General features: G+C 40.3%; 1 protein-coding gene across 3 annotated transcripts in view; it reads left to right on the forward strand.

Moving 5' to 3' along the window:
• The window catches only part of ECPAS (Ecm29 proteasome adaptor and scaffold), a 75,966-nt gene that overhangs the window by 7,453 nt on the left and 48,965 nt on the right, over positions 1-19,548 (forward strand). For 2 of the 3 annotated variants that reach the window (XM_037374308.1, XM_037374307.1), the window contains exons 2-3: positions 14,214-14,344; positions 18,013-18,129. In XM_037374308.1, coding sequence (XP_037230205.1) covers positions 14,214-14,344; positions 18,013-18,129 — 248 coding nt within the window. Of the gene's footprint in view, positions 1-14,213; positions 14,345-14,950; positions 15,056-18,012; positions 18,130-19,548 lie in introns of those variants that run through there. The other variant, XM_037374309.1, reaches the window with a different exon arrangement.

The raw sequence follows: 19,548 nt of genomic DNA on the forward strand, positions 1-19,548 counted from the left end.
TTGATTGGCATAGAGCCTTTGGAGAAAATGTGGGGGATGCTAGCGTGATTAAATGTTTCTACAGAGTTTAGGTAATGGAGGGGGAGGATTACTTGATTTAATTAATTTAATTACTGAAACAGTTCTAGAAATGCTTAATGTAGCGCTACCACTAATCTGTCAAACAAACACTTTATGGGAAAGTGAAGATAAATTCTGGCGTTGGTGCACAGCATTTTGCTAGCCCCATTCTCTGCTTCTGTTTTGCTGAGGACTTTGACTCTCTCTTTTGGGTTCCTGGATGCTTTTGTGGTGATCAGTTAAATTATGAAGTACAGTTAGCTTGACATGTCCTAGCCCCAGTAGTTTCTTGAGTCAGTTTTTGTAAGAACAATGTGTGTTTTGCTTGATACTCAACTAGACAAATTTACATTGCTGAGGGATCTGTGCAGAACAGCTGAGATACTGTGCACAGTATTTATGAATGCCAGAGGGATCTAATTCTTTATCTTGCATAAAGACGAGGAGAACCTGTGCACGTGAAATGGTGCTTAGCTGAACTGAGAGCAGATTTCTGAGATAGAACGACATGTAGTGAACTAGCTACATCAGTAAGGCAAAACATTCAAAGAGTTCACTTCCATGATTTTAATAAAAAAGAGGGAGACACCCTTGCTAACGGAAGGAAAATGTTAAGATGTTTGTTTATTTACTTCATCCTTTCTGTGTCTTCCTCTCAGTTGTTCTCTTTGGCAAGCTACTGTAATAGCAGAATGGGAAGAAGGGGTGTGTTTCAGTGAGCAGGTTTGGCTTTTGCTCTTGGCTTGGGAGACTGCAAGATCAGTTCTGAAATAACAAGACTTAGAAATCTGTGACCCTTTTATGGCCAGTGTTGTAGGACTTGGAAGTTTATAAAGCACAAGTTAGAGCCTTGTTCTTACAAATTTTACAAGAAAATCACAGTACACATTGTCTGTGTTTTGAAATCTTTCCTTTTTGCATGAGGTGTGGTCTTTAAGCACTGAAAACTATATTCCTCCTTGTGGTCTTAAATGGAGACTGAAAGAACCAGAAGGGAAACATGCATTTTCTGACAGATAGGTAGCTACATTGCCATGGTAACTTGGGGATTTCAAATTCCAAATAAACCATGTCTGTTGACACAAATTGGACACTGCTGCTGATAACAAGGGTACAAAGATATATCTTGTTTTCCTGCCACTTTGGCTCATTTACATACAGTGAAAGGAAATGTGTCTTTGTATGCAATGCCCATTATTAAATTCTCCATATTTATGTTCATCCTTTTGTAAATGCTGCCCCCTCAGCAAGAAAATGCTACAAAAAAATGAAATACTGTGTGAAAATACTACACAGCAGCATGGAAAGAAGTTGTGATTGTACCAAAATACATGAATATCTGTTACAAATTTTGCATGGACTTACTTGTATGTATTTTAAAAGTAAATCTACTCACGCAGTTCATTCTTGGTTGGTTTGTTGGTTTTTTTTAAAATCCATAGTAAAATGTTGACTGTCATAGCTGTGTCACACATAAAATGTTTCTAAGACTACATATTAAACGAGACATGATTTCTCAGGTGATTTCTAACACTGTGGGGAAGTCTGACGGACTGTGGCTGGTGCCCAGAATCTGCTTATGAGCTGTGTGCATAGCAGTCATCTTTTTTTCAAGAAACTGCTTCCAGCTTTCATGTTTCTGAAGGGAAACTTGTAAGAGTATCCCCAAAAAGATGAATTCAGTGATGCACTGAAGGGTAGTAATGATTTAATCTTACTTGCCGTTATTCCTTCCAACACTCCCTGGCAAAGCAAGGAGCTCTTCACATGGAGCAAATCTAGAGGGCTTGCAATGATCTCAGTGTGCCCTACGCTTTTCCATTGTTCTGAGTGCAAGTTTGCTCTTGTAGTGGTTTTGTAGAATCCTGCGGATTGGGCACAGGGTTTTCCAGTTTGTTTCTAGTGAAGTCTCCTTCCTTTCCTCCTTTCTCACTTTCACTTTGACTTTCTTTGGCAAATTCCTACACTGTAATTCCACCCCACCCCCTCCTTTTTTAATTGTATTTGTAACTTCTCTGGACTGCATTAAAAGTTGGTCTTTGCCTCTGACAGCATATTGTTCCCCCAGCCCCATGTTCACCAGAGCTGAACTGTGGTAGATTGACTATGGAAGGAATTTTATAACAAAAATAATTAGCTAATGCAGAGGGTGCTATAGGTGGGAACCAATACCAAGGAAATATTACAGTCCTAAATTTGAGATGAGGGTTTAATGTGAGACCGAGGAAGGAGAAGCCTTTGTAAAATTTCAGGTCTCGTAAGTATTGGCTTTATAGGTGGGGATAACGGTGTACTTTACTAAATGCCACGCCTCCCATTACTCTTTTCTTCAGTGCTTCCAAAAACTTTAAAAATACCTTTAACTGTATTACTCAACTAGGAAGTGTGTCATTGCTTGAACTGCATTTTAAGTTCGGTATTGGCTATAAAGACTGAGATGCGTAAAGCTTTGTGATTAAAATTCAGTGCTCTTGTTGTCAGGTTGTGGTAAGATTGCTGTAGTAGTCAATTTCAGTTGCTAAACCTTATTTAAAGTGTCTTGTGTAATTTTTTTTTTCTATGGTGTATATAGCAAAGCAAGTTAGACCTCTTGCTTCACTATTTTTGTTATCATATAACCTATCATTTACCCGTGAAGTTACAACTATGCGGTTTTGTAGTCGGCAGTAGGGGCAGTAAAATTAGATGGAGAAGGGTTTGGCTTCATTCTTAAAAAGTTGTGGAGTGCGTGCTATGGGAATGTGAGACGGGTGTGAGCAAACCCTTGTCTGGTTTGATGTCTGATACACGGTGGTCTGCTCACTGGTGCAGGCTGGGCGTGCAGGCTGGGCGTGCAGCTAGGTGAAGGTGAGGAGAAGAGGCAGGGAAGGGAAGGAGCTTGCCCTGCGCCAGCAAGCGAGTCTGCAACACGCATGGAGGTAGAACACAGCATCAGGCTCCTCTCTTGGACCATTGTGTGTGGTGCTTTAATCTCAGGGGTTTATGCTTTCCCATAATGAATGCTGTCAGCTTGAGAGATGGTCTTAGTTGTTAGTAGAATAAAACTGAGCAGAAAATAGCGTGCGGTACTTGGGAGGGTTTTATACCTCTGTTTTCCTGTCCCACTGCTATGGATACAGCCTGCATTGGCAGCACAGGAGAGTGCTCTGACAAACTCTGAGCAGTTTCTTGACTGCAGCCAGGAGACTAGTCTTGAATTTTCCTGGAGTCCTGTCATGCTTATGGTTAAGGGAGGGATGCATGATGGCAGCATGGCATAACTGGCTCGGCAGCAGAGATAATGGGACAAAGTAAATATGGTCACAGGCAGCATAAACAAGTAGGTAGCCTTTTTTTCTCTGATATTTTTTTTATTATTATTACAATTCTGGTTGCTGCTATAACAACAGAATAACGGAGGAAGCTGGAAATGGCATAGATGCTGGAAATGTAGCACATTGCTGCGCTTCCTGTGGGCATGTGCAGAGTGGTTTCTGTGGCTTTTGGAAGGCGTGTGTCATCCCATGGCTACAACAGATGGCTTCGGAAATGACCGCTCGTGTTTCCTCACACTTGAACCTGATCTGTTACCATGTGAAAGAAACATGTTGTGGAAGGTTCCTCAGCTGGCTTGCTGAGGATGGTAGGTCTGCAGTGATCTTCTGGAGTTCTGGGTCTGAGGGGAAAGATTTGGTACTTTCATTCATTTTTTGAGTTACTAGGGCTGCTTGGCATGGTGTAAGCAGTCAACTAATGCAGCTGGGTCATGAGACACGTGGAGGTCCTTGGGGGGAGGGGGTGTTACCGAAATCTCGGAATGAAGAACTTATCGACACCAATGTGATGTAGATAAGCAGACACTTCTTTATTGACGGCCGGGTGCGTGAGCGAGTCCTCTCACGATCAACGCACACCAGGTTTCAAAATCAAATACCATATAGAGAACTTATTCATACATATTCATTAACTATTCATACATAATCATAATATTTCCAGTAAATCATTAACATAGGCTCCTCCTATATCTGATTCTGCGCAGTAGAGCTTAGAAAGGTCTAGAAATGGGTCTGGGGTACGATTTGGGTAGGTGGTATGTGAGTTGGTGGTCGCGATCTCCCCCTGCCGGAATTACCTTTTACTAAAGTTCACGGTTTCTTGGCAGGCACCTACAAGCTGTTCCAGTCGACTCTTCCCAATTTCCATTAATCTCATATTCTGACATCTCAATACACTTTCTACATACAGAAGACTGGTCAGATACAAAGAAACCTTTCAAACCCTAAATTATTACCTAAGTTTCAACAATAATTCCAGCCCATTCTTCTGGCCTTGGTACAGGATGTACAGAGGGTCTCATAGCAGCTTTTACTGAGCAATTATAAGTTTCCTCAAAATATATTTTTATCCTTCTATATTTCTATTCTATAAAATAATTCTATAAAATCAAATAATCAATCAAATAAAGTCAATCAATCTTAACTTATTAACAAATCGATAACATTTCCCCCCTTTGAAAGTGTTGAAAATCATTATTTCAATACTTTCACATTATTTACATATCATTTGTTTCCACATATTTTGGTGGTGGCTATACCTTGGTGGACTAGTAGGTACTTCTCTCATAATCATACGATTGACTGCAATCCTATTGGTAAACTGCTTCTTCAAACATGCATATACTAGCATGATCATCAAAAAGACAATCAGTAACAAAAACAAAGTTTTGATTATGGATTGTATCCAAGAGCTCAAGTGTTGCAGAATGGCTGTGTGATCACGGCCATGACTCCCTTAAAGATCTTTGTGAAACAAAGTTAGCGTAAGTTAGCTGAAGCAGGCCTTGCAGCTGTGCTGAGGCATGCTGATAAGGAAGCTGAGAAAAACTGACCTTGTGCCTAATGTTGTAAATAACTTTGAGGAATTCGCGTAGACAAGAGAGAAAAAAAATATGTAGCTAGCTATCCGCAGAAACCGCAAGTAGGAGGACGTATGAAAATGTAACCCTTTAGAGCTTAGCCAATCAGCAGATGACTAGTAGGCATAATTAACTGGAACTGTATATAAGACATAATCGCGCCGTAATAAATCGAAGCTTGCTCTATCACTCATATTGAGTTTGCCCGCTTGACTTCCCTCGCCGTCAACACTCAAGTTCCATCCTAATTTGTTAAAAATTTTTCCAAGCCAATCTCTTCTGACATATCCTTTTGAATTGTTTCAGTTTCTTTTTCAGTTTTTCCTAATAGGTCTAGATCATGTTCCACATCCTGAGTGGCATTTGGAATGTGGATACAACGGTGCTCCAGTTCATCCTTGAGATATCCACATACTCCATGTTCTTTAAGTAGGAGCATATCTAGTGCCATTCTATTTTGTAAAGTCATTCTAGAGGTCGCCTGTAATTGTATGTTCAATTCCTTAAACCCCTTTTTAGTAATGTTTGCTAATTTTTCCACTTGACCAGTTAACTGATAGAGCCATGCTCTGTTTCTATATGATGCTATAGGATTTAAAAGTGATTCACGTGCCCAGCCAATTTTCACTCCTGTAGATGGTTCATTCCAAGTATCATCATTTGTCTCAGATCTCTTTGTTCGTTTCAGTTCTATATTCTCTAGGGATCCTCTAAATGGTGATTTCTTCCAAATCGGACACAATGTTGGCACGCCTAAAGTTATTTGTTTCACTTTACCATCTAATGGTAGATGAGTGGTCCAGGTTCCATCTCTTAATGCCCGAACTAAATGTCCTGGACTTCAAATAGTAGTTTTACTACAACTAAACAAAGTTCCTTTTCTAACTATAAAAGTGCTGGTTAAATTGAGAGTGTTCTTAAGACCTCGACAAAAACAACCATATGTTAAAACAGTGGCCTACAGAGGAATTCTTTGGATTACTAAGTCTGCATTACTGCAATCATACACTTTTTCACATTTCCACCATGGCACTATTTTATTTTCCTTCTCTCCCGATGAAGTTGACCTATCATTGACCCAGGGTAATACTGAAAAAACTTTTCCATCCCAGGTAAAACACCAAGAAGTTCTTGCCATATACTGAAAATGGGAATATAAGGTCATAGACCATATAGAGTCCCATTGTGCTACTAATTGGGTACCTTGGCCCATTTTGTTACACTTCCATTTCATGATACTTCTGCTCACATTGGTTTTAAGTTGTTCATCATAAGAACACCATCCTAAGTGGAGATTTGGACCCCCAGGAAGAAGAACTCAAGCTATGGCACTAGGTCAGGATCCTGTTATAAAATCATAATTCAATAGTTTGGTTGGTTTTTTTTTTTACAATCTGTTTCTTTACCTGGCGACTTCCACTGTTTTCTAATAACCTTTACTTGTTCATACCATTGAGTTACTGGCCTTTGTTCACAGTAGGTGGTTTCATTTTTATGTTCCAGATTGGTCAGATTCATAGTTAAAATTCCCCATGGAATAGATTCACCTACTGCCCTCGGTATTGGCAAACAAGCAGTGATCTGCGTGACATTTTGTAAATTGGCAAATTCTTTAATCAATCCTACCATCAAATTTTCCTCAGCCATTTGTTTGGGAATGTCAATCACTTGTTCTGTTTCTATTTGTCTTTTGTTCCTGTCCACCAAGCCGGCCCATGATCCCACCAACACTACCGACCAAAATAAAATCCAATATAAAAATTAGACATGTTTCAGTGTCAATTTTAAAGTCTCTGGGTCACGATTGACAATCTTCCATGGAATAGGTGCTTTCTTCACTCGAGTATAATGGATCCAAGCATCTGATTCTGCTATCCTGATAGCTGTAAAAGTGGTTAACAGTATCTGGAAAGGTCCTCTCCAGCGCTCCTGCAAAGGTTCGGAGGCCCAGGTCTTCACATAGACATAGTCTCCTGGTTGGAAATCATGCACTGAATTTTCCAGGGGTAAAGGTCTATTCCAAATTACTACACTCCAAATTGCAGCCAAAGTTTTCCTTAGAGAAAGCAAATAGTTATATACATCCTGCTTTCCTTTTACATGTACGTTTAGATTTGGTTCTGGAGACTCATATGGTTTTCCATATAATAATTCATAAGGACTGAGTGAGGTTCCACTCTTTGGCTGTACCCTGATACGTAATAATGCCAATGGAAGTGCCTGAGGCCACTTTATAGACTGGTTTCTTGACAAATTTTACTTATTTGTCGTTTCAAAGTTTGATTCATCCTCTCCACTTTTCCACTAAATTGCGTTCTCCAAGACGCATGCAAATCCCAATTAATACCCAATGCTTTGCTAACACTTTGGACTACTTCAGCAACAAAGTGTGGACCTCTGTCAGAGGAAATTCCAATAGGAACTCCAAATCTCGGAATTATTTCTTGTAATAACCACTTCACAACCTCCTTTTGCTTGTGTGGTGCGACAGGGAAGGGCTTCTGGCCATCCTGTAAAAGTATCAACCCCTACCAGGATGTACTGGTACCCATTCTGTCTATAGGTAACTCTGAAAAATCTACTTGCCAATCATCTCCAGGTTCTGTACCAGATTTCAGTCTACCCTTTTGAACCTTTTTCTTAATCACTGGATTATTTTTCAAACATACTTCACACTTTGAGTTACCATTTTAGCTATTCCCAACATCTTAACTGATATTACTTGCTTTCGTAAAGATGTTACTAAGGCTTCTGCTCCCCAGTGACATTCCTGATGTCTCGTTTGAATTCTCTCTCTCATCACAAGAGGTGGAATTACTACCTGTCCATTAGGAGTTACCCACCATCCCGCTAAGTTTTTCTTAGCATTTAATAACTGACCCAATTTGTCATCTTCCTCTGAATATCTCGGTTTTTCCCTAGGAAGGGTTACTGTTTTAGAAGGAATTATTGCCATTTGCAATGCTTGTTTCTTTGCTACCTTTTTTTTTTTTTTGCTGTTCTATCAGCTAAATTATTCCCAGCTATTATTTTTGTATTCCCAATCTGGTGTGCCTTACAGTGCATGATTGCTACTTGATCTGGCTTTTGAACTGCTTGCAATAATCATAAAATTTCTGTTTGATGCTTAATGTTTGATCCTTGAGAGGACAATAACCCCCTCTCTTTCCACAAAGCTCCATGGACATGCACTACCCCAAAGGCATATTTTGAATCAGTCCAAATATTTACTCTCTTTTCTTTGCTTAGTTCTAAGGCTCGAATTAAAGCGATGAGTTCCGCCTTTTGGGCTGATGTGGTACTCGCCAATGCTCCTGCTTCTATAACTGTAGTCTCTGTTGTTACCGCATATCCAGCGTATCGGACTCCTTGTTCCATGAAGCTGCTTCCATCAGTATACAATTCCCAGTCTGGTCGCTCCAGTGGTACATCCTTCAGATCCTCAGGACTGGAATAAACATACTCGATGGCAGCCAAGCAATCATGTTCCAGTCGTCCTTCTTCCTGTATGGAACTTAAAAACACTGCAGGATTTACCAGGTTAGTTGTCTTTAGAATCACATCATCCTGTTCAGTCAATACCACCTGGTACTTCATCATTCGGCTGGGAGACAGCCAGTGTCCCCCCTTCTGTTCTAGGACAGTTATCACCATGTGTGGGACATAGACTGTTATTGTTCTTCCCAAAGTCAATTTCCGAGCTTCTTGTATGAGCATCACTGTTGCTGCCACTGCTCAAAGGCAGTTTGGCCACCCTCTACTCACTGTGTCCAGTTGTTTAGAGAAATATCCGACTGGTCGTTTCCAGCTTCCTATCCTCTGGGTTAACACGCCCAGTGCAAGGTGTTGCCTTTCATGAACAAACAACTGGAAATCTTTGGTTAGATCCGGCAGTCCCAAAGCAGGTGCAGACATTAAGGCACGTTTTAACTCTACAAAAGCCTTTTGCTGTTGTGGGCCCCATGCAAAGGGAGAGTTCTTTTGGGCCTCGTACAGCGGTTTAGCTATTAGCCCATAGTTCATGATCCAAAGGCGACACCACCCAGTCATTCCCAAAAATGCTCTGAGTTCATGAATATTTCTCGGCTCAGGTATACCACAAATAGCTTCTTTGCGATCTTTTCCTAATTGTCGTTGTCCTTTTGAAATCTCAAAGCCCAGATATATCACAGTCTGGCAGGCTGTCTGGGCTTTCTTCCTGGACACTTTGTATCCATTTAGTCCCAGGAAATTCAAGAGGTCGATAGTCACCTGTATACAGGTAAGTCTTTCTTCTGTAGCAATCAATATATCATCCACATATTGTAAAAGTAAATGCCCAGCTCTTGATTTATCCTGTTTCCACATTTCAAGTTCCTTGGCTAAGTGATTTCCAAAAATAGTTGGACTGTTTTTAAATCCTTGGGGTAATCTAGTCCATGTCAACTGCATCTTTCGCCCGGTTTGAGGATTTTCCCATTCAAAAGCAAACAGTTTTCTGCTTCCCTTTTCCAAAGGTATACAAAAGAAAGCAGCTTTTAAATCAAGCACTGTAAACCACTGATAAGTCTCCCTCAATGCTGTTAACAGTGTATAAGGGTTTGCTACTACAGGATAAATGTCCTTAACTATTTGATTTACTGCTCTCAAGTCTTGTACCAGTCTATATTCACCCAAAGGTTTTCTGGCTGGTAAAACAGGAGTATTATACTCAGATTCACATTCTTCCAAAATTTTATACTCCAAAAATTTATCACTCAATTTCTTCAATTCCTGTCTCACTTCTGATTTGATTGGATATTGTTTAATTCTCACTGTTCCTGCGCCTTCCTTCAAATCTATTTTAACCGGTTCTGCTAGTTTTGATTTACCAGGAATATTTGTTTCCCATACAGTAGGGATCACTGCCAAATCCACCTCCGGTGGAATTTCTTGATCCTTTACCTTTTCTTGTATCATCAGGATTTCTCCCGGTTTTGACTCAGGTATTTTCAAGAAAAGTTCTCCTTCGTCAAAAACAATCTGTGCATTTAATTTGGATAACAAGTCTCTTCCTAACAAGGGTATCAGACATTCTGGTACATACAAAAATTCATGTGTAATTATCTTATTTCCAAATTTCAAATCCAGGGGTTGCAGGAATGGCCTGTTTTTGTTCCAATTTTTCCTTTACAGGTATTTAATAAAAAAAATGTTGCTCCTGTATCCACTCCCAATCTCACAATTTGAACAACACTTTTTTCCACTTTCTTATTATCAGAAGTTATAGCCATTACCAAATTATCTCTAATAGTTAGCTTACATTCATCCTGCCAATCCTTTCTTTGTCTTAAGGAAAAAAAACCAAATCCACATTTGGCATTTTATTCCATTTCCCTTCTCTTTTACAATACAGCATTAACTGCAGAATAGTGTTATAATTCAGTGTCCCATTCGTGGGCCACTCTTCCTGATCATCCAATATACACAAAGGCCACCAATTATTACAATACTCAAATTATTACAGTACTCAATCATCTGGCTCTTTTGCAGATCATCATATAAATTTCCCCAATGTGCCAATAAACATCCCAACAAAAAATTTTTCGGGATTTTGTCATTTACAGCAAGATTACCCATGCTTTTACTTTTAAACAACCGAGTTAATTTAGTTGCCATTGTGTAATCACTCACAATACAATACACAATTATTCAACTCTGTCACTCCGATCCGCGGATCCACACTCCACACTCGCTTTTGTTCTCAATTACACATCTCACCCTTACAACCACACTCACACTTTCCCACAGTTACTTTAAACAAACATATAACACAATATTATACCTCTTAATTTTCTTCTTAATACACAAACTCACAAAAACAACAAAAAACCCCCAAAACTTCTTCTAACTTCTTGTTAGAGGCACTACCTTAGAGAACACTATAGCATGTAGTTTCTCTTGTTTCCACTTTTGTCCAACCCTGCAATAGCTTTCGCTTATGTCTTACGGGCAGGCGCCTAGGCTTCCTCTTCCACAAGGATCCTTATAGTCCAACCCTGCGCAGCTCTCACCGCGTCTGACAGGCAGACTTACTCAGTGAGACTCAAACCCACTGGTGGGTCTCCAACCCACTCCTTACCATACGCTTATTATAGTGGGACTCCTACCCACTTACTACAATTACAAGAAGAAGTGTCTTACCAAAATCCAGGGAACGTCGCGAAGAGCCTTACGGATCGGGGATCGATGGGTGTCCCCGAGAAATCCTCGGTGCCGGCTGGAACCGATCAGGTCCCCGACTCCTCCGGTCTCCTTCAGCGAGGTCCCATCTGGGTCGCCAAAACTGTTACCGAAATCTCGGAATGAAGAACTTATCGACACCAATGTGATGTAGATAAGCAGACACTTCTTTATTGACGGCCGGGTGCGTGAGCGAGTCCTCTCACGATCAATGCACGCCAGGTCTCAAAATCAGACACCATATATAGAACTTATTCATACATATTAAGTATTCATACATAATCATAATATTTCCAGTAAATCATTAACATACTCTCCTCCTATATCCGATTCTGCGCAGTAGAGCTTAGAAAGGTCTAGAAATGGGTCTGGGGTACGATTTGGGTAGGTGGTATGTGAGTCGGTGGTTGCGATCTCCCCCTGCCGGAATTACCTGCCACTAAAGTTCACGGTTTCTTGGCAGGTAACCACAAGCTGTTCCAGTCGACTCTTCCCAATTTCCATTAATCTCATATTCTGACATCTCAATACACTTTCTACATACAGAAGACTGGTCAGATACAAAGAAACCTTTCAAACCCTAAATTATTACCTAAGTTTCAACAATAATTCCAGCCCATTCTTCTGGCCTTGGTACAGGATGTACAGAGGGTCTCATAGCAGCTTTTACTGAGCAATTATAAGTTTCCTCAAAATATATTTTTATCCTTCTATATTTCTATTCTATAAAATAATTCTATAAAATCAAATAATCAATCAAATAAAGTCAATCAATCTTAACTTATTAACAAATCGATAACAGGGGCATGACTTGAAGAGGAAAGTGAAGAGAGAAATCGTTAGGATTAAATTAAAAAAAAAATTGGAGTATGAGATAAATGTTGTGAAATTGTAAACTAGCTGAAAGCCTGATTGTTCAATGAAATCTGTCTGAAGCAAGAGATTGACTTGCAAGTCAGTTTGCATTGTAGGTGCTGCAGAATTTCGGCTTGCAATTTCCCTGAGAGTAAAATTTCATAGTCCTCTGTCTTTTCAGCTGCCTGTCATATTTGCTGAGCAGAAAATAAGATGTTGGAAGTGATCTGTTTAATCTGCTGCTGGCAGAGGAGGAATGATGCTGTGAGGACTCAGTGCAGGGATAGCACAGACTTTAAAAAAACAGGACAGTAAAGGCTTTTACAGCTACGTCGCGATAGGTTTGCTGGCTAGAGCTGTATTTGCATTTGAACATCCTTTTTCTTCACTGAGGTTCCAACCATATCCATTCACCTCAATCATTCCCTCTGCCCTCTACCAGTGCTTTTTTCTCTGTTGCCTCTGTATTCTTTTACAGCCAGCCTAGTGATCCTACTCTGCTGAAGGAGGTTTCTCCTTGGTCTCCCTCTAATCTCAGCTTGCAGCAGGTCACTTTAGTTTTAGGGGGAATGATTTACTCCTTGTAGGATGTCTGAAGACCTGTTGTCCCTTCAGAAGCCCTGGGCCTTGCTGCCTGTAGGTCTGGCCCGCAGTGCTGCAGTATGGAGAAGAGATGCTCGTGATCCTGTGCACAAGGACTGTTGTCAGCCTGGTGGCTGGGAGTGCTGCTGTGCCAGGGACGTTTTGCTTTGCCTGGTTTAGCTGTTGGGGCAGCTGCATGCTGGCATTTGACATGGGGGCTCTCCCATTCTTTTTATAAAGATGTATGGTCATCAGACCCTTGTGCTTGAGCTGCTGACAGAAGGTTTTAGTGTCATCTGTTTCCTTGAAATGATCTTCTGCTAGTTTCCTGAGAAAGCAGATGTAATTTCTCCATGCCCCACTCCTCCTCTTGATCTTGTAGGAATTGCAACTTCTACCTCTTTGCAGATGTTAAAATATATTTTTTTTTCCCTGTTCCTTCCTGGGTTTGGGGAGGTGACCTGCTGGCTAGAGGAAGCTGTTAGAGGAATTTGTTAGAACACTCCAGCAGCTTTGTAATAGGAGCTTTGTGTTTTAAGTTATGGCAATATGTCCAGAGTTTCACATTTATGATCTTACTCCTATTGATGACAATGCTGTCTTTTGGGAAAAAAGATCAACAAATTGTAACAAATCAGTAACTGGCTGTCTTTTGGAAAAAAAAGAACAACAAATTTTAACAAATCGGTAACTGAATCAGTCAACATTTGTACTGCTTTGTAAAGATTTCCTGGAAGACCTGAGTGCCATAACAGAAAGTTGTGGGCAGAACAGATTAGTCTGTGTCAAGATGTCCTATGAATACTCCCATGAGTATCAAATTTGTCTGGGAACAATAGTCTCAAGCTTTCAAAGGATTTATTTCTCACTTTGTAGCTTGTTTCTGGTGCTTTCAAGTGTGTGGCCTGTTTATTTGTAGGCAACTGCCATGATGTGGCTTGCCCCTGGCTTATAACTTGTACTTTGCCTAGACACTTCCCTTTCTGCAATACTAACAGTCTTGGGTTCTGTTGTAAGTGCTTGGTGTTTTTGTTCTGTTGACACAATATCTACAACAATGGGATCGCTGTGCATGACCGGAACTCTGGGTTTAACAAGAATAATAGCAAGAATTGGCCAGATCTTTTTACCCTCTGATTAACTAGAGGAAATACAGAACATCATGGTCTGAATGCAGATCACAGCAAGCATATTTTCAAAAGTTAGCTGCAAACCTTTGCTGTCAAAGCAGAAAGGGCAGGAATGACTTGAGATCCTAACCTTGAGTTTCACTTTTGGAGATATTCTAGCCTCTACTTGAAACACAGTGTGAAGCAAAGAAAATCTTAATTGCTCCTGTCTTTGGTAAGACTGGTCTCTCTGTAATTGTGGAGACTAGTACTCAAAGCTATCAGACTGGTTTCTGCCATCAACAGTTGGCTCAGTTAACGGTAAAAATACAAGATGGCTCTCTGCTGAGTGCTGTTGAGATGGAAGTACTTTGAGAATCATGTACAGCATTTCTTACAGGCCTGTTAGGGAATGTTGAGAAAAAGTTGTTTTCTTGCTACAGCAATTTCAAGTTTCAACCAGGTTTTTGTCTTGGTTTTTTGTTGTTTGTTTTTTTTTTTTTAAACTGCAGATCAGCTTGAGCGTGTGTTCTTGCGTCTTGGCCATGCAGAAACAGACGAGCAGTTACAGAACATTATTTCCAAATTCCTACCCCCTGTTCTCCTCAAGCTGTCCAGCACACAGGAAGGAGTTCGTAAAAAGGTAAGAGTGCCATTTTGAATCATAGAATAGTTTAGGTTGGAAAAGAGCTTTAAGACCTTAGAGTCCAACCATCAACCCAGGACCACCAAGTCAATTACTAAACAATGTTCCTAAGCACCACATCTCCCTCCAAATACCTCCAGGGATAGTGACTCAGCTGCTTCTCTGGGCAATTTACTGTAACAGTATGTTCCAGATCAGGGAGAAGGAAATGCCCCAGTGTATCATGGTTTACTGTGCTTGGTTCTTCTCAGTGAAGAAATTGACTTTTTGAGGAAAAGTTGTTGTGAGCCTGATAGAGAATGGGTTTATCACAGCTATTAGGGCTTAAAGGAAACAGTTACTGCTTGCATCAGCAAGGTTTTTTGCAACTGTGTGGCTTTTGCAGGTTGTGGAGGCTGCATTTGTTTCCACTTGTGACCACCTAGCTGTGAGTTAGCCTGAGACCAAGACTTTCTGCCATAGCAGCGGTTGCTGTGGCTTCCAGGTTAGGGCTGTTGTGCATTCCCCTGACTTACATACGGCACATATGGAGCAAGCTTGCTTCTGTGTGTGAAAGACTCATGAAGACATGCTCATCGATGTCGTTCACTTGTCTGATAACAGGAATAGGAGCAAGGACCAAACAATTTTGAAGATGGACTTTGATATCTATCTGAAGGAATTCAGTCCCCTGGTACAGAAGGCAGCTTTATCACAGAATTCATTCAGGTACATATTAAATTCCACCTCCAAAACTGTTTGGTCCTAGCCCGGTTACAGGTTACTCTGTTGTTAATGTGGGTAGGTGTCTTAAGAAGTATGATGCATTTTCAAATGCTAATGACTTTTAAGCACAAATGCCTGACTTTCTTTCCAGCGCTAATTTTTCCTATTGGACAACAAAGAATGTGCCTGTTTTTCAACTCCAGCCTCAAAATCATGTTAAGGCAATGAAATAAAACAAAAGTGTATGTCTCCTCACATGAGCACTCAGGTGATTGGAAAGCTAATCTAACAATGACTTATGAAGTAGATGAAATAGAATGGAAAGAGAAGGACAGACTCCTTATTGACCCAGTGACTGACTACAGGCAGTGACGGATGTCTGCTGTTCCATGTCATGTCTCCTCTGCAATTATTGTAATGACTTAAAAAAAAAAACCCACACCTAACAACAACGAAAAAATGTACCAACATAGTTAATTGTCATTTGAAAACTTAAATCATCTTGATTGAATTGACAATGTAGTCAAAAATGTTGACTTTTCATAGCATATGGGCAAAAAAGAACATCTGTGTGTTGCCAGTAGGCTGCTGAAGGTAGATCAATGCCATTGCTCAAGGACTTCCTTTCACTGAATTTCAGAAGCACAGTGTAGTTCATTCAGTACACCACATGGATTGACTACACATTTTTCACTCTGACTCCCCAGACTAACTTTCCACTCAAGCTTGTACTGCTAACATGGAAAGGGTAACTTAAAATTCCATTTTTCTTCCTGCTGCCTTAACATATTGCTTTGTTGGTCTCATGGGTGCTCTTAATTTTTTGACTGTCAGGTCAGTATTACTGCAGCATTCAGTAATTTGAACCCGATTGTCCTCATATGTTTTCAGATCTAGGATGTAGTCTAGCTATATGGATAAACTTGCAATGCCTGTACCTTGTTAGTCCATTTACTCTGAAAAGGTAATCCCTCTTCAGGCGACATTTTGACAGATTCAACTCTAGGATTTTTTTTTTTTACCGAATCAGTTACCCTAGCAGTGTCACACAAAGAACTAATCTGGGGTGAGTTCACTCTGTGGGTTCAGATGTGTTCCAAGAAGCAAGCAATGCACTGGCAGCATTTGTGCCAGACTGGATACTGTGTCGCTTTATGCAACCCATGTGAAGCCAGCAAAACCGTAAGAAGCAGTCATACTCAGATGTGCAGACATTTGCCTGATTCAGGTCACATGAGTACTTCTGGATGAGTTCCATAGTGCACTGATCTGATATTAATGATTAGAGAAGCAGGACATGAGCTAAACTCTCACACATACCCAAATCCATCCACGTATTTTTTCACCAGCCACTGTGGGTAACTTGAACAGGTTCCTCAAGCTCTGTTGTAGTTGTGTGTTTCTCTTCCTTCACAAAAAAGTGTGTGCAGACACATTTTTTCCTCTCTAACATAATAGTAATTTGTGACTGCTATTATAATAATTTTGCAGCAGCAAAATTTGGTAGCTGTCAGCATTACTTAGCTTGCCGGCTTATCTGGTCTCAATCCCATGCTTGTGGTCAGCTATGCAGTTGCTCTAGATTATAGCTGGACATTGTTTTGTTTGATACTTAGTCCTGGAGTGGATATGAAGGTGATGTCTTAGCTCATATGCAGCTCAATAAGCATATGGTTCTGCAGTTTCCATGACAAAGTCCAGTGACAGTAATTGAGCTGCTTTTTCACCATACCAAGGTAATGAGCCATGAAAAACACAGGACAGCATGCCCACCATGGCTCTTTGACTTCCGTTGCTTGAAGTCAACATGCATCTAGGACGGGCTCTGTCTGGTTTTACTGAAGTTGAGCTGACACCACTTCATATTACTTGCATTTTTGCATCGCGTCACTTGAGAACCTGGTAGGGTTTGTAGGCAAGATGCAGGTGTTTTGTGTGATTTCTAAGAACCTATTGTGCCATACTGGATGCTGTCTGTAGTTTTTTGAGTTCCTCCATTCAATTATGGTATCTCATTTAGTGGATTTACAAATGGCACTTTGCTGATGCTATGCTGAGAAACTATTCCATGGGATTGTAGAATCATGGGTAATTCATCTTGGAGGGGACTTGGAAGTTCTCCAGACTAACCTCCTGCTTAAAATGGGCCATTACAAGTTCTGGCAAGGATGGTGAAGGGTTTATAGAGATGAGTCTCTAGAAACTTCCAAGGATAGAGACTGCACAAACTCTCTGGGCCCTGCTTGACTACTTGAGAGTCCTCATCATGAGAATGTACCACTCTGCACTTCTCTTGTTTCAATGCAGTCTGGCCTCTGCTCAGTTCACAGTCTGCCAGAGCCCAGGGCCATTCCCCCAGAGCTGCTGTTTGGCCCCATTGACGTTTCTGCTGGGGCTCTGCCTGCCCAGGCCAGGGCTGTGCCTTGCTCCTGCCTGACATGCATAGGGCTCCTTTTGGCTTCTTTTGCCTGGTGGGTTTCAGTTGAGTATTGTTCCACTCCAAGCATTGTCTTCATACGCTTACTTGAAAACTTTATCATGGGTGCATTTTTTTCATTGGTTTTTTTGTTCCATGTTGTGAACTGGAGTTACTGTACAGCCCCAAGACAGAGCAGCAGTGTGGGTTTCCAAGGCAGGCTCAGTTTTGAGGGGATGGTAACCAACTGTGTAGTCATCCTCAGTAATCATTTCTTATTGACATTTCTGTTAATGGAGGTTATTGGTTGTGGTGTGGTTTGGGACTTTTTATGTGTTTGTCTTAGTGACTTGAGACATGTCAGAGTGGTTTCAAGATAATGCAATAAATGATGGATGCCATTTTCTTAGAGATTGAATAATCATGAAGCTCAGGCCTGATTTGTTTATAATAGGCCTGCCTTCTGGACTGGGGATGATGTGCAAAGTTCAATGTAGTAAAATTAATGGTGACTCTTTCAGGTTTTTTGTTTTCTTCCTGTCAGGTCATGGAGCTGCTGGTTCATCTGAATAAACGCATCAAAAGTCGTCCAAAAATTCAGCTTCCAGTAGAGACATTGCTAGTTCAATATCAAGATCCCTCTGCAGTGTCCTTTGTCACTGTAAGTGTCTGTTCTTCCAAGAACAGTTACTGATTTACTTGTAACAAGCAGAATATTTTTTGAAACTCTGTTTTTAGCTCTGTCATTGTTCCTAGCAAGTGTGTTATTGTCATGAGGTTGATGTTTTAAGAGGTTTTTTTAAACTAAACTAAACTTGATAGTCTGTTTTGGGTTAAAATTAGTTTCATAAAGCAGCTGCACTATTGATTCTGTCCAAAGTGCTGGTAATTGTGCTTGATATTTCATGAATGCGTGAATTGCCCTTGCTTGTATTTGTAGAGGGTCAATTCATTGTTAGAAGCTCCCTTTTGCAAACTAACCCTTATCCTGATACATGCAGGATCCGTCTTATTTCAAACATCTGTATTTCTCTGAACACCTAAGAACCCATATTTTTATGTGTTTTTAGGGTCAGGAGCTTAGCCAAGGAAGAAAAGATGAAAAAAACCCTTATTTTGTAGATGGGGAAACTTTACTAGATGGATTCCTTCAGTGTAGTTTAAAGAGTGAAAATAGTTTAAAAAAGTTTTTGTCTGTGAAGACAATTTTCATTTCAGCTGTGGTAGATCTATTGCAAATGACCATCATGAAAAAAGTGATAAAATCAGAGGCATTTTTTTTTGTCCTTCTCATTTGACTGTTCGTTCCTAAGTAGCATAAATGGAAAACATAGTGTCTTAGAAACTGATGGAGAAATATTTAGATTTTAAGCAGCAGTAACATAGAAAAAATGTAATACTGTCTTTAAGCAAGTGGATTATCTGGAGTTCACCCTTTAGAAATAGCTGAGGGCTTCTAGAATGCATGCATTCTGTAGAGCAGTAAAAAAAATAAGATCTTGTTTGAAGATAAACTGTGCTTTTGGCTGGGCATGTCAAAAATTTGTTTTCATTCATGTATCTGAGTGATGCATGTTGTTTTGTGCCATGAGGCTTCATACAATTTTAACAAGTGCCATCTGCAAAGAAGCATCATACTTCCCACTTCAACACTTGTTTCAACCAGGTCACTGAATGCGTAACTCTTATCTCTACAGTCCTTGGCTGAATTTGGATCAACATGGCAACAGTTAGGTAGTCCAGTATTCAGTATGGCTCTGCAGTGTTGACCTATCACTGGGCTGTGTTTGGATTGCATTTTCATGATGGTACAGAAACACATTTTCAAGAGGAACCTTGCCTATGCTGCTGACTTTCTATTTATTCAATACTGCTTTCTATTTTGTTTCGGAAGTAGATGAGAGGGAACATTACATTTGCTTTCGTTGAAGCTGTTGCTCAGGTAAAGCTGGTTTTGGTGTAATTAGCAGCAAATAAGAGAAGCTAGAGAAGGTTTTTGCACTGTTGTTTTCATCCTTTTAAAGTGGAGGTTTAGCAGGACCTACTCAGAAAACCCTTTCTGAATTTTCTTAGGTTTTCT

Source organism: Falco rusticolus, chromosome Z, assembly GCF_015220075.1.
Source record: "Falco rusticolus isolate bFalRus1 chromosome Z, bFalRus1.pri, whole genome shotgun sequence".
Taxonomy (NCBI): Eukaryota; Metazoa; Chordata; class Aves; order Falconiformes; family Falconidae; genus Falco; species Falco rusticolus.